At 40.3% G+C, this 24,058-nt stretch overlaps 2 protein-coding genes across 6 annotated transcripts in view; both read left to right on the top strand.

Moving 5' to 3' along the window:
• The window catches only part of LOC143121017 (uncharacterized), a 90,176-nt gene that overhangs the window by 59,727 nt on the left and 6,391 nt on the right, over positions 1 to 24,058 (top strand). The window contains exons 1-3 of one of the 5 annotated variants that reach the window (XM_076281429.1): positions 4,729 to 4,863; positions 6,386 to 6,884; positions 14,703 to 16,885. The exons of 2 other annotated variants lie outside the window; for them this stretch is intronic. In XM_076281429.1, coding sequence (XP_076137544.1) covers positions 6,431 to 6,884; positions 14,703 to 16,399 — 2,151 coding nt within the window. In that variant the 5' untranslated portion in view covers positions 4,729 to 4,863; positions 6,386 to 6,430 and the 3' untranslated portion in view covers positions 16,400 to 16,885. Of the gene's footprint in view, positions 1 to 4,728; positions 4,864 to 6,385; positions 6,885 to 14,702; positions 16,886 to 24,058 lie in introns of those variants that run through there. 2 more of the 5 variants (XM_076281428.1, XM_076281439.1) reach the window with 2 other exon arrangements.
• Positions 6,861 to 24,058, top strand: part of LOC143120980 (uncharacterized) — a 59,107-nt gene continuing 41,909 nt past the window's right edge. Inside the window, exon 1 of the mRNA XM_076281410.1 lies at positions 6,861 to 6,884. Coding sequence (XP_076137525.1) covers positions 6,870 to 6,884 — 15 coding nt within the window. The 5' untranslated portion in view covers positions 6,861 to 6,869. The remainder of the gene's footprint in view (positions 6,885 to 24,058) is intronic.

Raw genomic sequence — 24,058 nt, 5'->3', positions numbered from 1 at the left:
ATTAACAGACTGCTTTACATCTGCTCCATCCGCCATCCTCTGCACAAAATGGCGCAGCTCCGGTGAAGGGTGAAGGAGTGCACATGCTGCACTGCTCTGCGCCAGTGCCCTGATTCACTTCTCCAGGGCATCAGGGCATTTCTGTGGCCATAGCTGGAGAACTGGCCACAGAGAGGGTGGAACACAGACCAGAATTTCAACACTCTCCTCTCTTGTCAGCCCTGTGTCTGAGTAGACTTTCATCAGTTGACGCCCTCTGGCCTTAGGGACAAACACCCTGTCCTTGTGACTGGTGATTTAAAAAAAAAGAAGAAGCTAAATTAGACAAGGTCTTTTCAACATAATGTGGTCATCACACAGGCACACACATATTTCAGATTCACACCATTTTTAATGATGAGGTAATGTATTACATTGTGGTGTTACTTTTACTTGGCAACTCAGTGAACCATTTATGTAATCAATTATTTTTGTACTTATCTCCCTTTCTGCCTCGGATGCTCTGTGTCGTTGGGACGGAAGAGTAAATCCCGCCATGGCAGAAGCTCACGCCGGAAGCTCAGGGCTGTGCCGTCACAAATAATTACCTGAGGTGTGGGGCCACACTCAGGACACTCAAAACCAGTATCAAAAGAGATGTCCAGCAGCTCAGAGAAGAGAATTTATGGTATGCGAAAATCTGGCATGCATTTTTACACCCTGCATCCACCATGTGTTTTATCAGTGTTTGATAAAATCCAAACATTGTCATTCTGAAATACAATAGAAAATGGTTATGGTTACTTAACTGATGCTTTCAGATTTAAAGCCATGCCAGTACATTACCATTAAAAAAATATTATCATTTTCTGACCCTATATTCAAGTTTAACTTTTGTATTACATGAAATGTTCACTTTTATGTTCCAACAAACATAGTCACAGAACAAATCCAGCCATATGCTTTCAGATCAGATATGTACTGCAGAGTTAAAACGCTCCCCCAGTCTGCATGAAGTGGTGCCACACTCGACACATACATAGGAAGACACTGTAACAAGACACATGAACACAAATTTCAGGCAATTTCTTATATAAATACAAGACCAAATGAAAGAGCTAAGACATTCTGCAGAAATATGACTTATGGTGCATCCACTGTTAGTATACCAACCTTTGCATTCATACAAAAAGTTCCTAGCAATGAGAGGAACCTCCTTTCCCTCACCAGGGCCATGCAGGACATCTTATAAAGATGTATCTTGTCCCCCTGCACATGGGCTTGTGGATTATAGCCTGGGGAATTTCGGACTGAGCCTGGTTCCACCCGAAATGGGATGCGCTCAGTAGAGTGGCATTTAGGCATTTTGGCCTGAGTTGGGCCTGAGGGGGCCTCTTCCTCAGTTATCAGGCTTCTAATCTCAATGGCAACATCACTTTCGGCATTGTTGATATCTTCAGCCAAAAAGCGTTTAAAGGAGAATTCCGGTGTGATTTTGACCTAAAGTGTTTTGAAACATGATACCGAGTGTGAACGTATGTCTCATAGCCCATCTCGGCTTGTCCCCTGCACTCCGAAATCTGGCGCTAGTTAGCCGATGCTACCAACAAGGCGGTCAATGGTGGTGCCTCGGCATCGGCATAGCCATGCAAATAAATCACTGTTTTACACCATTTACGAGGCTCAATGTATCTCCACACTTCATTGGTAGACTTCTGAGGGCCCTGACATTTAAAACGAGACATTGAGAACTTTGAAAAAGCACTGGTAGTTTACTTACAAGACGATTTATACAGACAGTACCTTCACGAAGTTTAGCGTTTGCAGCCATCTTGAATTTAGTCACGATAAGTCAAGCTATGAGTAAGAATGAACAGGTATGATAAGGGATCAGATTCCAAAAATAATTCTGTGGAAATGCATAGATTACAGTTTCTTCCAGTAGCAGCAACTGGAATCCATGCATTTCCACGGAATTATTTTTGGAATCTGATCCCTTATCATACCTGTTCATTCTTACTCGTCGCTCGACTTATCGTGACTAAATTCAAGATGGCTGCAAACGCTAAACTTCGAGAAGATACTGTCTGTATAAATCGTCTTGTAAGTAAACTACCAGTGCTTTTTCGAAGTTCTCAATGTCTCGTTTTAAATGTCAGGGCCCTTGGAAGTCTACCGATGAAGTGTGGAGATACATTGAGCCTCGTAAATGGTGTAAAACAGTGATTTATTTGCATGGCTATGCCGATGCCGAGGCACCACCATTGACCGCCTTGTTGGTAATATCGGCTAACTAGCACCAGATTTCGGAGTGCAGGGGACAAGCCGAGATGGGCTATGAGACATACGTTCACACTTGGTATCATGTTTCAAAACACTTTAGGTCAAAATCACACCGGAATTCTCCTTTAACTTCGGATGCATGACAGCATTTGGAGTTGCAGCAGGTGAGGCAGCAGATCTTCTTGCCACACCTCACAACTCCATAGGTGTCCGAAGACTTAAGACATATTGTCTTATCACAGATCATGAAAATATCCTAGAAAAGATATTAAACTATTTTAATACCATTACAGTTTTTTTTTTAAAATAATTTATATTTATAATAATTACATGTCAAGATGAAACACCTCAAGTCCTCCACAACTGCTGTCAGCAGCGTTGTAATTGTGATCTGAAAAGATCACTGGATGAATTCCACATCCACTGTCGAACCCTTCCACAATCTGCTCGACAGCTTTGATGTGGCTACAATAGTTTTGCCTTATCACTGTTTAGGAAGATACAGATAGTTTAGGTCTTAATAATATAGCTGATCATAAAAATGTAAAATAAATACTATAGTTAAAGAAATGACTGTATTTTATTCTTTATTATATTTAACATCTAATTGATCTTACGTGATCTTACTTTGATCTTACGTGCTTCTTCTTCTTTCTTGAATTTCCCCTAGGGATCAATAAAGTATCTATCTATCTATCTAGAACAAATATTCATTGCTAAAGAAGCAATTAACTCCTGTGCTCTGTCAGAGCAGGAGCAGCTAAATAGCCATACAGCTCTGTCAGTCAACATTTTGCCACTTCTTTGGACAATAACATATTTGCTGTCCTGAAAGAGGAAAATATGCTTTCTGCAATGCATGGCCCTGTTGCCATCCTGTTGTCTCTACTGGTTTCTCCCGCCTCTTGGGCACGTCGCCTCTTCTTCCTCTTTCGGGACTTTGCTGAAGTCGTAAAGAGGCCCATCACCCCAAATAACTTCACGCCGCAGCATCCTGTACCATACAAAACAAAGCAATCAAACATTAGGGAAATTCAGGGAAAATTACCTTTTGCTACAAACCACCAGACAACATTCCTGGATTGGTGCTGAAGGACTGTGCTGAAAGTTCAAGGATGTCCTCTTAGACACCTCACAGCTTTTACTAACTCTTTGGAGTGAGTGACTCTGTAAAGACAGAAGCACAGTGAGACTGTCCTAATGTTATTTTAGAGCTTGTCTTGGTCACCGTGGTGACAAGAGACTCCTTTTAGACACCTCACTGAGGCCATTGTCCCCTGATCTCCAAAAACTACTCAGAAAAACCTTGGATGACTTCAAAAGGCACAATCATTAATTAACGCATGCAGCATATAGATCTGGGGATATCGAGGCATACAGTGCAGCCAGGACAGCTCTGAGAAAGGGCATTAGATATGTCAAACCGACATACAAAAATTACATTGAAGCCCATTTTTAGTAAACCCCCAGCAGGTGTGGGATGACACTTATTCGCTTAACTGCGCATGCACAATGCTTCATGAATCACGACACACCAACCTCGCTCCAGCTGCAAGATCACAACACCTGATTGGCACAATAGGTCAATTAACAGTGAATTACACCAGTACAATAAGTTGTGTGGAATCCTGTGTCATATAAGGTCTGACCATTTTATATATATAAAATTGCAATTGTAAAGATTTGTATAGCCTACAGTCACTGGCTAAATTCCCAGAATAAGAGCCCTTAGAAATGTAATAATATGCACAAATAAAATCTATCTCATTAATAACTTAGGCTACACTGCAAGTGTGATTAAAAAGGTCTTCATAACCTACAAAAGAGTGTTAACTAATAACAGCCCTAACCTATATTATAAGAGCACTGGCTGATGAATCTATAAAAACAAAAATACATATGCAATCACTTAAATTTACAGAATAACAGCCCCAAGTGCAATAACAGCCCTAACCTATATTATAAGAGCCCTGGCTGATGGAGCTATAAAACAACAAAAGAACAAGAACAACAAAAACACAAAAACATTAATATATTAGGTGAATGGATTTTGCAATTGCAAAGATGTGTATGCAGTCACTGGCAAAAGTCCCCCAAAGTAAGAGCCCTGGCCTATATTATAAGAGCCCTGGCTAATGGAGCTATAAAAAAAACACCCAAAACAAAAAACATAAATGCAACCAAATGGAAAAAAAACGTATCAACTTACTTCCAGCCGTTTTCCTGCGTAAAATTATACTTTTATACTACTTTTATAATTACAAAACCTCTCCGAGTTGAGCGCTTCGGCGTTCGTTCATGTCACTTCGTCTCTCTACGTACACATGCTCCAGACACCAGCGTTGACGTTACTGGCGTTGCTGACGTGATTGGTTGCGTGTGTCACATGACCGCAACCAGCCTATCACACCGGGGCTCTTATACGGGCCTCTTCTGCGTTTTTCGAGTGTTTACATACCTCGCTTGTTGGCTCCATGAAGTTAGAGTCGCGAGCAGGGGAAATTGCATGCAGTCCAAAACGGGAGAATGGTTCAAGACATTTTGCGGAAATAAACAAGATTCCGCGTCGGTCTAATCAGACACAAACACCAATCAACAGAAGTAAGTTGTCAAAGCAGAGAACTTGCGGGAGGAAGGTTTTGTGCGTTCACATAGTATGTAGCTAGTTAGCCAAAGTAACTTCGTATCGCTTATCTCAACGCCACTGAACAAAAAGAAGCAATAGGTTACATAGCCTACTTTGAGACATGTTCGAGAGATCAAACGGTTTCTTTGGGTAGTTTTGTGTTTTGTCACAAACAGTAGGCTAACTCCTCAACACAACTTATCTTAAGGAGCAATATATGCATATCAACTTTCTTTATAGGTCAGCACTTTCTCCCTAAAGTCGGGTGAGCCATTTACCTCGCTTTGTAGCATAGGCCTACCCCTCAGATAGCAAGAGACGTCTTTGCTCTTCGGTCCTTTGGTGTATTGCTGACAAACGCCTCACCTTGTGGGTTCAAACACTTGCTATTCAGTTCAATTATAATTATTAATCCATCTATGTGTTGAGTAAGTAGGAAAAGTGTGGTCCAACAGTGCTCCGTTAATCTGGAAATCTGGAAATTCTCTTGCTACGTGGGCACGATCCCACAGTGCAAGAGGCAAAGATAAGTGGTGGAGCAAGTACTTAAGAACAAAATTATTCATACCCCTGGCAAATATTGATCTAATGTTGATTTTCTCTTGACCAATATGTTTGTTCTAACTGAAAATTACACTGCCACATGCCAAAAGGTTGTAAGACAATGTGGTAGAATCATAGCCTGGAAAATCCAGACCCTGGTAATCTAGAAATCGTTCTGGATTTCCAGGGTAGTAGAATGATGGAATGAAAACAATAATCATTTATATATTTTTTTAACATTTTTATAAGATGGCCGTGTCCAAAATTATTCATACCCTTTTTAAATAATCAATGGAAACATCTTTATTTGCCATCAAAACTCAAAATTGTTCTTACAATACTTACCAAGCCTCTCCATGTCTCCACAATGATTGAAGATCGCACCTTTTTAGCAGCAATCTGGGTTTTGAGGCAGGAACGATTATTTGCCATCACTTTTTTGACTGATTGAGGTTTAGACTCTGGCTCAAATCCAATAACAATATGCTTCGTAGCATACCCCTCGTGTCGACCACGGTCGATCCACCGGAATGGGAGCACATCTGGCGTTCCGCTATATCTTACAAAAACGACTGCAGTTATACACAATGTTTTCATCTCAAAAATATATAATCTCTGCAGTAAAGTGCAGTACTATGAAGTACAATGCATTTTTTAATATCCAAAATATTGCATGTCCTGCATAAGTACGCAAATAATTCCTCCAACGCAACAGTGTAATACTTTTATCTATCTCCTTACCATCTTGTGAATTCTCATTTTTACTTAATTGTACATTTTTTATGTTTTATCTATTGTTTGATTTGTCTGTTTGTTTGTTTATATTACTATTCAATTCTTTATTACTGTGTTAAATGCTCTAAATGTAAAGCACTTTGAGCTGCAGTAATAAGCTTAATAATAATAATAATAATAATAATATATATTTTTTTTTATTAATTTCTCTGATTTCAGGCAATTGAAATATTTGGATGGGATCATCTTTCTTCTGCTAGCAACATGGATGTTGGACTTCCATTTCGTTCTAGCTGTGCTGAAACACACCAGGTTGACCTGAGAGTGATCGTGAAAGAAGAAGATATAAAAGATGATGTAAAACAGGAGGAATCTGATCATCTGATTGCATGTCCAGATGCAGAAGAAAAGTCTACTTACAGTGCAACACTACAGACAACGGTGAAGAAAGAGGAGGAAGTGCGACAGCTTGGCCCGCTGAGCGTGATGGTGAAAGAAGAAGATATAAAAGAGGAGGAATATGGTCATATGATTGCATGTCCAGATGAAGAAGAAAAGCCCTTTGCAGAGCTTCACTGTGAATCTCAAACAGACTGTAAAACTGAAACAGACGTCACAGAGTCACCAAGGTCTACTTACAATGAAATGACAACAGTGACGATTGAAGTGAAGAAAGAAGAAGAGGAGATGGAGGAAGAGGAGCATGACCAGCTGGAAAGTAAGTCCTCTCATATAGAACTGAACAGTCCATATGTGTTTCACTGAATTTTGTGACTCTAGAGGGAGCTGTTGCACTGTAGCCTGGGGCAGCTCTGTGCTGCACTGAATCATTAGCAAACACTCACAAGAGGCATATCGATTTTGGTTCTAAACGATCACAAAAAACAATGTTATCGAGCAAAAACAATTATTTTGTCACATTCCATTTAGAAATAGCATTTCGGAAACAGCTACAATTTCAATTCACAGCGCACTGATTCACGCTGCCCCTTTTAGCCCCGCAGTCTCTCTCAAATGACAACAGACTCCCCTCTACACGGGCCACACAAGCAGTTTGGGTTGTCATCTAGAAAGATTAAGGGTCTGGCCACGAATAATGTAAATGGCCCAACTCAAGGGGCGCCACCAAGCATGCATTTGAAAATCTCACTGCACGCAATTGGATAACCCTACGACCAATGTTTACTGACTGATTCCGGACTTCGACGCAATTGGATAACACTACGACTAGGGATGTCCGATATTGGCTTTTTTGCCGATATCCGATATGCCGATATTGTCCAACTCTCAAATTTCGATTCCGATATCAGCCGATACCGATGTCGATATGTGGGTTATTTTTCCTCAAAACTAATTTAGGTAACATCACATATCTCCTGTTATGGAATTAACACAACATGCTTAATGTTATTGTGATGCCCCACTGGATGCATTCTTGAATGCAACAAGGCTTTCCAAATGTTAACATTGTCAGTGCAAAATAAGAAAAATACTTCAACTTAATTTAGGGAAAAAGTGCCATGTTTATTTATTTTTTTTAAATTGTCTCAAACAACAGTTTGGATTACACTCTCCCTGAGATAATCTTGACAATGCCCACAACAAATAGGGCAAATTTGACTTCTTCACAAATGATAAAACATTGTACCTGAACAACTATGTGCAACATAGCAGAATGTAAAGCCAACTAAAATAACAGGCATAGTGTATGACAGGCTACCCTTTTTCTGTGTTAAATGAGCCTGCATTTGTAGGATGCTTCATGAACTGTTTCTTTAACTAAAACTCAATCACCTTAATTGAATGAATGCACAAATATGAGTCAATTACAATGTGGCAACTATACTGCACAATTTTGAAAACATTTGTTTGAGCTACAGAAAATGCTTCAGGCTTGAGGTGAAGTACAAAAAATGAAACATTTAAGGTGTACAAATCTAAGCAGCCTGTGTCCCTAGCCCATTACTTGGGCTAATGCAATCATTTAAATTATAAACTGGGCTCAATCAGCACTGCTCTACATGAGCAACAACAAAGAGATGCAACATTAAGGTAGTGTGTGATAAGAACAAGGAAGGCACAAAGTTTCAATCCAGACCTTCCAGAGTAGTAAACAAAGTCCTCCTTTAGTATTAGTCCAATGAACGGGGCTAAAAGACTGACTGGCCTTCATAACGGGCCATACCCACAATCAGGCTTAGAATTTCACCATTTTAGGGGCAAGGCCACTTGGCCTTCAGTTGGGCATATTTGGTGGGGGGCACAAAGGCCACATGTCAGGGCACCAAGGCCAAAGTTAACTATACAGTAGTAGGCTATAAACATGATCAAAGTTGTATTCACTGCAGTAGACCTGCATCACTGTATGAAACATTACAAAAACATAAAACATGACATATTACATATAACTGTAAATCATCTGATCATCTAATATTTTCAGATATCTAGGCTATATTTAACATTTATTTTATATTTGGCCTGTTATGAAATCATGTATTGAACAATTTAAGCACAGCTCAGCTTTAAGAAACTCAAATAGCCTAGATGCATGCTTAGCATTTTGTGATCATGAAGGCTACTTTCACAAACTCTTACAGTCAGCTGTCCTCTGATTTACCGATATCTAGGCGACATTTGTAATATTTGTTTTGTATTTGGCCCGTTATGAAATAATGTGGAACAATTTAAACACAGTGTAAAACTTAAATCCCAAATTTGGAGACATCCATGTATGTTGAAATTTACTGCAAATTCAAAACGAGATTAGTCTGGAACGGCTAACTGTACAGGGGACTGCTTTACACCTTTCTGTTCGGTAAGGTCTGCTGTTTATTCTGATATATGGTTTGTCATATGTTAAACGAAGGGTTCGGAAGTATTCCACCGAGATGAATGGGTAGGGAGATGGACGCAAAAGCTTTATGATTAAATTGAATGATATTATTTACTTTTCTCGCGAACCGTTCACCACAGCAATTAGCGGCTAACATTGTTTAAAAGCTGAGAAAAAGCTCTTTCATGTGATACTTGTGATGTCTGTGTGATGAGTAGGATGGGTTAATTTGGACGCACTTTCTTTCTTGCGCTGTCACTTTCTCCACTGCGTAATTTGGCCATAGGCTAAATATATATCGCTATTAGTAGGACGCAAAGCAGAATATTTAGAGAAGGGGGCACCAAGGCCACCGTGGCCTGTAAACCTCTGATTTTCAAAGGGGCGTCACGGGCAACGCAAGGGGCTAGCTACTACGGCCACGAGCAAGTTTGTTACTGCAGCCATCCACGCTTGTATGTATGCTTCAAGACGCAGATTGATGAGGTCATCATCTGTGCGCTGGCGGTAAACGCTTCAGGAGCGCATAGGCACTATTTGGGTGTAACGCAAGCATTATTTTATCGGTTTTAAGGCAAAAAAAATCCGATAACGATATTAACAGATATTACATTTTTATGCTAATATCGGGCCGATAATATCGGTTGGCCGATATTATCGGACATCTCTAACTACGACCAATGTTTACTGACTGATTCATTGCAGCGCTGTCGTTCTCTGTTTAGCTCACCTCATGGCCCGCCTATATCAGATACACCGATGTGATTGGTTCCTCGCGATAAGGGGTAAAAGTAACGTGCATCATTACTCATTACATCATTGTTGAGAATTGCTTTAAAACTTAAACTGTTTACCATGTTGTTAGTCGCTTTGGCTAAAAATGCGTCAGCCTAATGCAGTGGTCCCCAAACTACGGCCCGCGGGCCAGATACGGCCCGCCACCTCATTTTAGGTGGCCCCCCAAAACATGTCCGTGGTATATAGGATCCGGCCCGCACGGGAGTACGACATCGTCAAACTATAACCTCCGTAATTTGCCCATTCATTCTTTATGGCGGGTCTTAACAGTACACATGTAATACTCTTGTTGTCCACTGGTGGTTGTTTTGGCGCTGTTTCGCGTTTGCCATCGAAAACGGAATGAAATGTATAGTAGACCTACTGTACCTGCAAACAATGTAAGAGGCCTCTGCTGACTGCATCAGTGCTCAAAGTATTCTAAAAGTTGATCAATTAATTGTTAATAACTAACTAACTTCTATTCAAGTCATAATTCTGGAACTTTCTGGTAGTCTAGTCTGGTTTCTCGTTCAAATATTCATACAGAGTTCACAAAGTTCTCATCAGGTGAGTGAAAGTTAGAATGGTGGTCATTTCAGATGTTTCTGCCACCACTTCATAAAACTCATAGTTTGAGAACTTTAAATTTGTAGGATATTGCTTGTTCACAACTTGAGCTGTGTATGCAAAGTTCAGAGTTCAAAATATACTTTTGGGACTCCCTGCTTATAGTTTTGAGAATGCTATTATTAGTATTATTTCATTTGAGCTACATTTTACACTGATATGGCAAGATGGCAATATAAACACAGATAACAATGGTATTAAATTGCAATAGCCTATAGATTAAATGTAATGGATTATTCAACTAAGGTAGACTGCCTTTGTTCACAGCGCTAAGCTATTTATGGTTACTAATATACTCCGAGTCTCTGGCCCTCTCTTAGAGCCAGGCATAGTGAGCTGGCCCTCGGAAGAAAAAGTTTGGGGACCACTGGCCTAATGTAATGTAATGTACTCATAAGTCCCGACAGGCCGAATATGACCCTGATGCGAAAGCGGACTTATTACCTTATTACTCAGCTACACAGCTGAGAAAACAAATAGTTTACCACACAGAAAGAACTTGAAAGTTTTATGTATTGCCTATATTTGACAGAGGATAGTTGTAGGTTGCCAATTTGACACCAATTTGACTAGTCTTTTACAAATCTTTCTTTTTTATTTTCCACCCTGAACATGAAATGCACCATTGAGATCAATATGTTTTGTATAGAGTTACCACAGGTTACTCAACACAACCACAGGTGGCACAACAGACCTGCCCCTCCTTTCCGTCCAGTCAGAATAATCTTCAATAGTAATAATAGTAATAATAGTCCCAGCCCTATACAGGACCTATATATAGCACTTACCCATATACAGTTTTTTTCCTGCACTGAACAGAAAGAATAAATATAGCCGCAAGCGGCAATGGCGGGCCCGAGCACCTGCGGGCCGCAACCCGTGACATGTCGGAATTCAACAAAGCACCGACGTGGTGCATTGATGCGTGTGCTATTTGTTTTGGTATTTTATTTTCTGCCACATGTACTTGCTTGGCCAGGTGGGGGCGCAATGCAAGGCAGGCCCATTGGGTGTCATCATAATCATAATATATATTAACCTGAGAAATTTCGGACCATTCATTTTAAGCAAAGAACATTTCTGATACACTTTTTGGTTGGCCAGATGGTGGCGCTATGTTAGGCATGGAAATTACACATGTGAATATCATCACAATAATGATATCCAAATTTTTTGTAAACTTTCAGATCAATCACTTAAGGCATTGTCCATTTTCTGGCATATTTCCTGCTTGACCAGGTGGTGGCGCTATGCCAGGCAGGCCCATTGGGTGTCTGGATATCATCATAATTATAATATCTATTAACATGAGAAGTTTCAGACCAATTATTCAAAGCATAGAGCATTTCTGGCACATTTCCTGCTTGGCCAGATGGTGGCGCTATGCTAGGCATGTGAAATACGAATGTGAATCAGAGTCCTGCACGGGTCCAATTTTTACCCGTCATGTTTAAAACCGCATCCGACCCGTTTTCCGACACCAGAGCTAGTTCAAATCCGTACCCGACCCGACCCGCATTAAATAAAACTGACACCCGACCCGTACCCGAGTTAAACAGACACGTTTAAGGAACTAATTACACAACCATTAACATTGCAGATCCAACTTCAGCTGAAGTTGACAGGCATATCCTACATGATGTATTGTGGTAGCCTGGCTACTTTTCAACACCCAAGTGATCACATTTTACCACTTTTCAAGCAGATGCGTCTACAAGGCTATCGCCACGCAAATGCCTAATTTAGAATTCAAACACGGCCTTGCACACACAACTTATTAACAGCAGTAGTAGGCTAGCCTACATTAAATGAAGGAATGATTCGGTCATAACCTACACCGGATTATGCATTAGCCTGTGAAACTTTATGGAAATAGGCATAAGACGTGTGACACTATCCCGTTTATTTGAGTGCAAGATTGAATGGGGAAAATGTGCCTATAACTTTTCCCACGCATAGGAGAAATCTCGCTCGCTTGCAGGGATGTCAATAGATCTCACAATCTAGGCAATATTGGGAATTAAACGAGCATGCTCTCTCCACCATGACAACATGTCAAAAGAGTCATCTTTAGGCGTTTTTTTATCAATGTGCAGCCACTTTTGTTCTGAAAGACTGCAGGCAGATCCCGCGCATGTGATTTTTAAAAGTGAAATATCCTATAGGCGCCTGTTTTGGGAAGGCACGTACGAAACGCGCATTTCAAATGCTTTTATCAACTTGAATTGCAGGCATATTATTTAGGATGTGTTACTGTAGAAAATATTGTTACATATGCACGTGATGTTTATGAAAGGCCAATTCCGACCCGTGTCACCCCCGTGTCCGACCCGACCCGCATCCGACACAGTAGAATATTTTTCACCCGTTTCATCAAAATGTGCGGGTCACCCCCGGGTACCCGAACCCGTGCAGGACTCTGATGTGAATATCATCACAATAATGATATCTGATATTTTATAAAGTTTCAGATCAATCACAATAGGCATTGTCCATTTCTGGCACATTTCCTGCTTTTCCAGGTGGTGGCGCTATGTCAGGCAGGCCCATTGGGTGGTCTTCAATGACCTGTGAAATGTAAAACATTTCAAGCCATGCATGGTGAATTATGACACATTTATTGTTTATGTGGAAGGGTATTAAAATTAATAATTTCGCCATTTCGTCAAATTACAACATATCAAAAAAAAGCTTCACAATTTATAATCAGGAACATCTCGGCGTCATCTATACCAACTTTGACATGAATCGGATCAACTGTCTAGGAGGAGTACGTTAAAATTGATCATGTCCACAACGCACAAAATCTCAATTACCTCACTTCATGTGGGCGTGGCTAATGGCATGTTAATACAAAAGTTGTTTGTTTTTGGGAGTTACATACACCCCCCAAATTTGGTGTGTGTATCTAAAACTATATGCCAACCACAAGTCACTGTGATGTAAGGGGGCGCTATGGAGTTCCTGGGCAACGCCCGGTGCCAAGCTTTTATCCCTGTCTATTCACTGTACCACTTGATGTGTGTGCCAAATTTCATGCGTTTTCACTCATTGGAAGCACCTCTTTTGGGATCACAATTCAGTACATATTTAATCACATATTAGTCTGCACAAAATCCCAAATACCTCACTTCCTGTTGGGCGTGGCTAATGCATTGTACATACGAAAGTCGTTCATCTTGGAGATACAGACACCTACCAAATTTGGTGTGTGTAGCTGAAAGTATATGCCCACCACAGGATCAGTCATCTAAGGGGGCGTAAGGGGGCGCTAGCGAGTCCCTGGGCCATGCTTGGGGCCAAGCTTTTTTACCTAGCTGCTTTGTGTGACACCTGATGTGAGTGCCAAATTTCAAGACTTTTCGATTAAGTTAACCACCTCAAAAACAGGAAAGCAAAAAAGTGGAATAACAATAATAATAGTGAAAAATAATAATAATAATAATAATCCTTACAAAAACAATAGGGCCTTGCGCCCTTCGGTGCTTGGGCCCTAATAATAATAATCCTTACAAAAACAATAGGGCCTTGCGCCCTTCGGTGCTCGGGCCCTAATAATAATAATAATAATCCTTACAAAAACAATAGGGCCTTGCGCCTTTCGGTGCTCGGGCCCTAATAATAATAATAATAATCAGTTTTAGACCATGGAGACACTAGATCTCTAGGACACACTGGGAATTGGGGACTCTGAAATGTTGCATCTTTTTTGATGCACCGAACAGAAACATCTGTATGCTCCAGTTATTTCCCCCTTTCATTACATTCAGTTGAGGAGTACGGTCACAAATATGTGATTAGAATGTTTTGCAAACCGAGAGTTCCGCATTATGATGCGACAATTATCCTCAGAGATTTTCCCCATAAAGAACACTGAAACTATAGATCGTTTGTGTAGAATTCTAGAAGGAACCAGGAAAATAATTCACTCCTCAACAGGTTAAAGCCTGACTGATAAATCGGTGTGCTTTTTAAAGAATCAGCAGAGATTATAGATCCCAAATCGAACCACAAAAGTGTTTTTCAAAAGCGAAAATGAACATTTCTGGTGAGGTTCGGGTGTAGGCTGTGCTATGACGTAGATTACAATAACTGTAAATAGTCGAAAATGTATCTGTAGCGTGGAACAAGCTCTCAGTCTCGTCATGCATGAATAATTTCTTGTGACTGTAAATTGTTTTATACATAGACACATCAGGATTAGCTTTGGACAGAATTTGACAAAAGAAAATGTCATCAGCCAATATTGAATTATAGAAGGTCTGTCATTCTAAATCGTTATGGTAACTTTTCCAGGTGTATCAGAACACCCGCACATAAGGCAACAGAAGATCCATGGACCGAATGATGAACTCAAAGGAAGGCTTTACCACCGCTCAGTCTACAGGAAGAGTTTAACAGCCCTTACTGAACTCCAGAAACGGCAGCAAACACACTCTCATGGTGTTAATCAAAGGCAGAGTACTGGCAAAAGGCAACATAAAAATGCCAATTGTGGACAAGCCTTTTCAAAAATGTCACATCTTAAAGCCCCTTTGTTAATACACACTAGAGGGAGACCTCATAAATGTGTCAAGTGCGAAAGAGCTTTTACAAAGCTCTCAACTCTTAAACGCCACATGTTCATACATACTGGAGAGAAGCCTCACAAATGTACCCAGTGTGGAAAAGCTTTTTCACGAAGTTCATATCTTAAAATCCACATGCTAATTCACACTGGAGGGAAGCCTCATAAATGTGTCCAGTGTGGAAAAGCTTTTCCAACATGTTCAGTTCTTAAAAGCCATTTACTAATACACACTGGAGAGAAGTCTCACAAATGTACCCAGTGTGGAAAAGCTTTTTCACAAAGTTCATATCTTAAAACCCACATGGTAATACACACTGGAGAGAAGCCTCACAAATGTACCCAGTGTGGAAAAGCTTTTGCATACCGAACATCTCTTAAAATTCACACTCGCATACATACTGGAGAGAAGCCTCATATATGTGTCCAATGTGGAAAAGCTTTTTCGCAAATTTCATCTCTTAAAAGTCATTTACTAATACACACTGGAGAGAGGCCTCATGAATGTGCCCTGTGTGGAAAAACTTTTAAACATCTCTCAAATCTTAAAACCCACATGGTAATACACACTGGAGAGAAGCCTCACAAATGTTCCCAGTGTGGAAAAGCTTTTACAAAGCTCTCAACTCTTAAACGCCACATGTTCATACATACTGGAGAGAGGCCTCATGAATGTGCCCGGTGTGGAAAAACTTTTAAACATCTCTCAAATCTTAAAACCCACATGGTAATACACACTGGAGGGAAGCCTCATAAATGTGTCCAGTGTGGAAAAGCTTTTTCAACAAGTTCAGCTCTTAAAAGCCATTTACTAATACACACTGGAGAGATGCCTCATAAATGTGTCCAGTGTGGAAAAGCTTTTAATTATCTCTCAAATCTTAAAACCCACATGTTAATACACACTGGAGAGAAGCCTCACAAATGTACCCAGTGTGGAAAAGCTTTTGCATACCTCTCATCTCTTAAAAATCACATTCTCATACATACTGGAGAGCAGCCTCATACATGTGTCCAATGTGGAAAAGCTTTTTCGCAAATTTCAGCTCTTAAAAGCCATTTACTAATACACACAGGAGAGAAGACTCATGAATGTGCCCGGTGTGGAAAAGCTTTTAAACACCTCTCATCTCTTAAAAAACACATTCTCATACATACTGGAGAGAAGCCTCATATATGTGTCCGATGTGGAAAAGCTTTTTCGCAATGTTCAACTCTTAAAAGTCATTTACTAATGCACACTGGAGAGAAACCTCATGAATGTGCCTTGTGTGGAAAAGCTTTCAAACATCTCTCAGATCTTAAAACCCACATGGCAATACACACTGGAGAGAAATCTCACAAATGTACCCAGTGTGGAAAAGGCTTTTTACACAAATTTACACTAAATAGACACATGAAAATCCACATCGGAGTAGGGCTGTAACGATTTACGATTCGAAACCGAAATCGCGACATTCATATCCACGATACTGTGTCGCGGTGTGAAAAGGCAGAATCGCGACACACCCTTTCTAGTGTTTCACGCAGTGCTTTGCAGCTTATGCGGCCGCAAAAGCAACCCACAACTCCCGCTTTACTTATCGGTAGCCTACGTTGTCCAAAAACAAACAAATAAATAAATAATAATTTCATACCTCTCCTTGCTTTCATTGTAGACTATGTGTGCAACTTTACCAAACAGTATAGAAGTAAACCCCCTCTCCTTCCCCGCTCTCTCTTGCGCTCCCTCCCTCTCACTCTCCCTCCCTCTCCTGCTCAATGAACACGCGCAACTTAAATAAAACATTCACAATCGTGAAAGCAAGGATCAGACGACTAGCTAAATTACTATTAAATCCGCTTAGCATCATTAGCATGCTGCACATATTTGTTTAAAACTCATGCATTGAAGTTGACTGATCATCTCAATACCAACGTTTCCCAAAAGGGCCTGTCCCAAGGAGAACAAGTATTACCTTGAAACTTAAACACACATGGGGAAACTGAACAGTCCAATCAGTAGACTATGATAGGCTAAGCTATATGCTACTTTGTTTACAATATTTCCAGGCTTCAACCAGACAGCTGAATTAAAGAGGTAGAGTTGTAATAAAAAATAGTAGGCCAATAGGCTAATCTACATAAAGTGTGCTGTCATAAATATCAGTCATTCAGAAAAATATTTTTATATCAGGATATAAAATAATAGATATATTATATTGTAATCCTCTGGTGTTCTAAGGGAGGCTATTAAAATGTTATTTAATAAAATGTCTAGCCCCCCCCCCCCAAAAAAAAAAAGAAAAATCGAGATTCGTATCGAACCGTGGGTCAAAAATCGTGATACAAACCGAATCGTGAGGTTGGTGTATCGTTACAGCCCTACATCGGAGAGAAGTCTTAAGGCTTCTACATACTTGACGCACCCTACCGGTAGCGCGACAATGTGACATCAAAATGACGTAGATCTCTCTGGCGCGCCATGATTTTGGCCGGGTAGCACACGGTAGCGCACCACTCTATTTTCTTCAGCTGAGTGCGACAAACCGGAAACCTGAAGATGGACTAGTTTGAGGGCAAGCGAGAGTTGCAGTGTTTTGTTAGTCGTGATTTTTTAATAGTTTGCTGGATAAGTTAACAAAGCTACCAGCGAGAGTTGCAACACATGGAATTAAGAGGAAAGAATAGAAACGATTTATTTTCAAACAAAGGATATCTACTAAGGCCTGAACAAAATCTCTTTCCACTTCAGGAAATTACACAAACTCAGCCAGCAACTAAACTGTTTAAATTATAAAAAGTTCCCTCGGGATGACTAAAGTATCTTAGCCTGACGAGCCAGACCCACATTAAAATGTAGGGTCTGGACACTCACCGTTCGCAGTGCTCAGTCCAAGGGGCGGGATAATCGGTTGTCTTTCAAATTCCCTCTGCACGCAATAGGACAGCGCTGAGTCCCATGCGTTTTCCCACCAGCGGAGCTAGTTGGCTAGTTCAAACTTTTGCCAACTTAAAACAAGCTTAACTCGTGTCACACTGTTGGCCAACAGCAACATCCATCTTCTTTGTTTTCAAGTAGCAGGGAATTCAAGCCAAACCGTTGCAACTCTGCCATCGATCACTATGTTAAGCCCGCCTAACGACTCTATAAACGATTTGATTGGCCTGATAGAAGTTTAATTTTTCGAGCTCAGAAGCCAACGGAGAGTTGCTAGACTAGATTGCCCTGGAAGCAAATGTAATTTGATTCAGCTAGGATGCGTCTAGATTTCTAGGCTAAAAGTATCTATCTATATATCCATCTATCTATCTATCTACCTGTGCACACACCTTGGAAACTACAGTAGATGATAATGATGATGGTAGTTGTGAATAGCAGCAACCAAAGTCTGAAGTACCATCACAGAGGCTAGCTACTAGTGTTTCTTACTGCAGCTTCTTCTACTGTGTAACGTAGTTAGCGTTAGTCTTTTCACAACAGCGACAACTCTGTTCAGGAGAATATTGCAACTAGTGTCGCGACCACCACGCGCGAGTATAAATGGTTACGGCGCTCCTGTGACGTCACATTATCGCGCTATTATGGGACACTTTAATCTGACCACTGTGGAAAACATAATTCAAGGCTTAAAGGGGGACTTAGCAACTATTTTAACGTAATAAACCCGTTTAGAAATAATTTGGTTGGTTAAATGACCTGTTCCCCGCTGGTGACTTTCCCCGCTGCACCTAGCGTCCCCAGGTGGAAAACCAACCTTGCAACATTAAGACTACCGTCCCGGAAAGAGAAGTGAGAAACAAGAAACTAGTTTTAAATCGTGTTTCTTACCTTGTAACATCCACATAGTTCTGCCAAACTTATGCTAACCGTTCCCTAGCTTGTAAACAAACCCATGTGCTTTACCTTTTCCCAGAGTTTGAAATAGCATAATGCACAATTTCTCCAGCAGAGGGGGAAATCCTGACAAGTTTCCCTTTAAAAAACATGTTAATTCACGTTGGAGAGAAAGTGTGAAAAGGCATTCAAATGTTCCTCTTCAAAATCATATGATGGTGACAAGTTAAATATAAACATAGTCTATGAAACGTTTGTTTTTTTTATGTCCATTTTGCACAAGCAGTGAAATACGCTGTCATTCTATGAAATCATGTTGGATGTTACAGCAACGCTAATTTATGAAGGGCGTGTACAAGTCATTTATTGGGACTATATTTTTTTTTTTGGGGGGGGGGATCCAGGGAAACTAAAAAGTTCACGACCACTCATCTAAAACTTTAAGGGTCTAAAAAGGGTCTATATTCACTCACAGGTGAACCGGCATTACCGTTCATCACAGCTGTTGCTTCATTATTAGGTTACCGGGTCTGTGAGTAGGGGCCGCTGGAAGTGAGGGAAAAGGGGCTGTGATCGCGCAGCAATTAACTTATGCAAACAACAACATCATGGCAGTTTTTAAGCTCGCCTATGCCGACCGCAAACCGCTACCAATCCAGTGGGAATTCTTCCGAGATTCTCCACTACTGCAGTTGTGTAGCTAGAGTCTGTTTGCAATGTGTGGGCAACAATTTGCGCTGCTTTATAGAATGAAAGTAGGCTTCTTCGCTGCCTGTGCAAAGCTGATCCTACACCACCTGCTGGTGCTGACGACGCTTAATAAACTGCATTGTGGAAATATATAGTTTGTGATTTAGTGCCGTTTAAATGTAAGATTATAGGCCATTATGGCTATTTAAAAGCTATTTAAAATGTAAGCTTATAGGCCATTATGGCTATTTAAAAGCTATTTAAAAATGTAAGCTTATAGGCCATTATGGCTATTTAAAACAGATTGTCTGTATGTCCAGTATTCTGAAATATTAACATTTTGTCCAGCCAAAAAAAAGTCTTGCGTAACCTGCTTTCAATGCTATGTGAAAAATCAATATGTATCTTTGAAATGTATGTAAATGATCATGTCTTTGCTCATCTCATTATTTTATATGTATATTGATGATTTGACCAAATCGTTTGTAACAAGAAAGCATTGCATTGTATAAAGGAATGGTCATAATCAGTGTTAAAGGAAAATTCCGGTATTTAGGACTTTGAATCCCTTTTCTGGTTTGTTTTCGATGAACTAGAGTGGTGGACACCTGTCTCGACTTTTCTGACTCGTTTTGAATCGCCTTTGACTGCTCAGAGTGGCTGCCAACAGGCATACTGTAGGCTAAAAACCGGAATTTTTCCGGAATTTTTCTTCCTTTAACTTGACATTTTTGACATCATCGTTTGTAATGAGAAAACATTGCATTGTATAAAGGTATGGTCTTAACCAGTGTTAACTTGAATTTTTTTTTTTAATGAGGTTCCACAGAGGAGTCGTTGATTGCGTAATTGACCGATCCTAAACCTTGCCCAGCTTAATCAAAAATTACTGGAGTTGGCTAGAATTGCATGCTATCTGCAGTGCCAGCATGATGACCAAAAAATGCGGCTCCTCCATTTTGTTTATTGATATGTGGCCTCTCTCTCACCTCTAATCTAAGCTTATTTTGACCATCCACAGCACCAGGATTGCTTTCTGGGCAAAATGTGTCCCTTTGTCTCCTAATACCTGGCCACCCAGTGTAATGTTCCCCTAGGAATCAATAAAGTGTCTATCTAGATCACTTTCACTGTGTCTCAATTGGCATACTTTAGTGAGTACACTTTCGTGCAGCACCTATGTGCACTGTATGCTTTCGGGCAGAGTGCGTACATTTTAACAATAGTGTTGTCTCATATCAAACAACTCTGTGCACTTAATGGACAGACTTAACTCATTGAATGCCAAGCTGTTTTCGGAAGCTTTGTCCTAGAGTGCCAGCAATCTAGACCATTGTTGATGATTTTTGTACAGCCACAGCATATTCTGTGTTATAGCTATGAACACATACAATGGCTTGTTTGAAAGGTGAGACTTTAAGCTCTCAGTGGGTGCAAACCGTGTATTTCTACACGCCTCTGTTCCTGAGAAATCCCAAGCTAAACAGTGGCTAGTTTTCATCAAAATCGCTGTTTTTTTTCTAGAAATGGAGATATAACGTCTTTCATGAAATATATATATAACAATATAAAGTGTTGCCTGTAAAGTTTCCGGGAAGTGACCTAGGATGGTCCTAGCGAGACCTGGCGAGACTGCCACCTAGTGAGTTTTCGATCATCATACATTTCATTTCCATTCATCACAGAGTTCCCAAAATCACATATAAGGTGTGTTAGAGTGCCTAGTTTCGTAATTAAAAAAAAAAGCTAAAAACCTAATATTACGTTTTTGGCACTCAATGAGTTAATAGACAATCGCAACATTTAAATATAACTTTATTTGTGTCCTCTATTTGACAGTAACATGGTCATACTGTGTCAAAACAGTTTGTTATAACTTGCTTGTACATCTGTAAAGTGTGTTTTCCACTGCTGCTAGTTCAGCCTTCTCAACTTCAGCCAACTCAACCACGAGTTTGAAAACGCTCCCTCCCCTTCCGCTATATAGTCAAGATGGCGTCCATTGAGGGCGAAAAGTATCCAGCGTGCCGCACTCAGCCTTTTGACTGCTATGAGTGCACTATCCGGGGACTAGCAGTGCACTTTGTGTCGTTGGAATTGTCAGTGTGAAGGCCCCCACACATTCAAATTAGGTATTGCAAGTGCAGAAGTACACCATTTGAGACGCAGTCTTAGACATTAGCAGCAATTAGCAAACTATGCTAGCTATTAGGGGTGAAAATATTAACCCAGCGGTTCCCAAACTGTTTTTTTCCCGCGGACCACCTTCTACATCCTGACTCGGCTCGCGTACCCCTACCATCCGACACATAAAAAAGTAACACATTCTAGTGACTCATTCCAGAAATCATGTTTAATTAGCCGTCATACATGATAACAAATAACAAAATCAAAATGTGCAACTGGTCTATGAGCTCTCACGCTAAAAAAACAGTGTGGAGAACATTAGACTGGTTAGATAGCACCTCACTGCAAACCACGCACTGTGGCTTTTGGGCAGTCTTGTCTCCCAATCCACGTGAAGCCTAGGGCTATATGCCGCCTCATACTTTAGTTTTCTTCGCGCAGTCTTTTCTGTCTTGTCCTTTCTTGTATCCCCCTGCGCTCCACCTCCACTTCATCAGTCTGCCCCCCCATCCCATTACATCGTTACCCGTCTCCTGCTCTGTGTCTCTCCCTTCTCCTCTTCGATCACTTTAATTAGGCCTTTTGCACATTGTCCCTGTTTTTAGACAGTTTTCCATGTTTGTGCAGCCGTCTACCTAGCCTATACGTCCACAATCACGTGCATTGTGGGTAGCTTATTTTTTAATGAAAACATAGCCTATTATAGCGTTTATAAAAAATGATTTCCTTTAATTTCACGTTTCCATATCATTATAACCCGATTCGAAATATCATTTTTAATCATTTTTAACACCTTTCCCGCATTACCCTTTTCATCTCGCGTACACCCTAGTGGCAGGTCGCGTACCACAGTTTGGGGTATGTAATATGTATGTATATGTATGCAATATGTATTGCTGTCCGTATTTAACGTGTAAGATACGGCTACATCGATATATGAAGCCCCGTGTCGAAATAAACCTGAACCGGTCGTTTCCCCGATTTAATTGTTACGAATCGGTTCACAAACGTTTCTGCTCGCTCAGACGTTTAAGTTGCAGGCAGCGTTACATTCTAATTCTAATGCTGTAGAGCGCATTCTTTTCCACTTGCAAATGATGCATTTCAGCTACACGTGGCATGGATTTGTGGGTAATTAGGGATGTAACGGTATGAAAATTTAACCTCACGGTTATAGTGACCAAAATATCACGGTTTTCGGTATTATCACGGTATTTTTAAAAGTGTGTTCAATATGTTCAGAAAGCACTGATAGGCCTACACAAGCTGAAATAGTTTCAAAAAGTGTCCCGTTCATGTTTAATTGGGTATGTGCTTATAGCTTAACTTACCCTAACATTATTTGGAGGTTGCTATTACTGTTATCTGGATCCAATGAGTGAGACCAGGCTTGGAATTTCACCATTCTGGGGGCAAGGCCACTTGGCCTTCAGTTGAGCATATTTGGTGGAGGGCACAAAGGCCACATGTTAGGGCACCAAGGCCAAAGTTAACTATACAGTAGTAGGCTATAAAAATGATCAAAGTTGTATAGCCTATTCACTGCAGTAGACCTGCCTCACTGTATGAAACATTACAAAAACATGAAACATGACATATTACATAGAACTGTAAATGATCTGATCATCTAATATTTACAGATATCTAGGCTATATTTAACATTTATTTTATATTTGGCCTGTTATGAAATCATGTATTGAACAATTTAAGCACAGTTCAGCTTTAAGAAACTCAAATAGCCTAGATGCATGCTTAGCATTTTGTGATCTACTTTCACAAACTCTTAGTCAGCTGTCCTCTGATTTACCGATATCTAGGTGATATTTGTAACATTTATTTTGTATTTGGCCCGTTATGAAATCATGTGGAACAACTTAAACACATTGTAAAACTTAAAGCCCAAATTTGGAGACATCCATGCATGTCGAAATTTACTGCAAATTCAAAACTGGATTACTCTGGAACGGCTAACTGTACAGGTGACTGCTTTACATCTTTGTGTTCGGTAAGGTCTGCTGTTTATTCTGATATATGGTTTGTTATGTGTTAAACGAAAGGTTTGTGAAGTATTTCACCGAGAGGAATGGGTAGGGTGATGGACGCAAAACCTTAAGTAGAATTTATGATTAAATTGAATTATATTATTTACTTTTCTCGCGAACCGTTTACCATAGCAATTCGTGGCTAACATCGTTTAAAAGCTGAGAAAAAGCTCTTTCATGTGATACTGATGTCTGCGTGATAAGTAGGATCGTTCGCGAGTAGTTCAACTGAGAAGAATGGGTGAATTTAGACGCACTTTCTTTCTTGCGCTGTCACTTTCTCCACTGCATAAAATACTAAATGAATTTGCGCTGTGAATATTTTGACAGGCCATAGGCTAAATAAAAATCGCTATTAGTAGGACGCAAAGCAGGATATTGAAAGAAGGACACCAAGGCCACCGTGGCC

This window comes from Alosa pseudoharengus, unplaced genomic scaffold, assembly GCF_046254945.1.
Source record: "Alosa pseudoharengus isolate Yale_2024_CS ecotype anadromous, Long Island Sound unplaced genomic scaffold, YU_APseudo_1.1 YU_APseudo_1.1_scf_1, whole genome shotgun sequence".
NCBI classification, from domain to species: domain Eukaryota; kingdom Metazoa; phylum Chordata; class Actinopteri; order Clupeiformes; family Clupeidae; genus Alosa; species Alosa pseudoharengus.
Note: the sequence above shows the minus strand (reverse complement) of the source record. Positions and strands in the feature narration are given on the sequence as shown.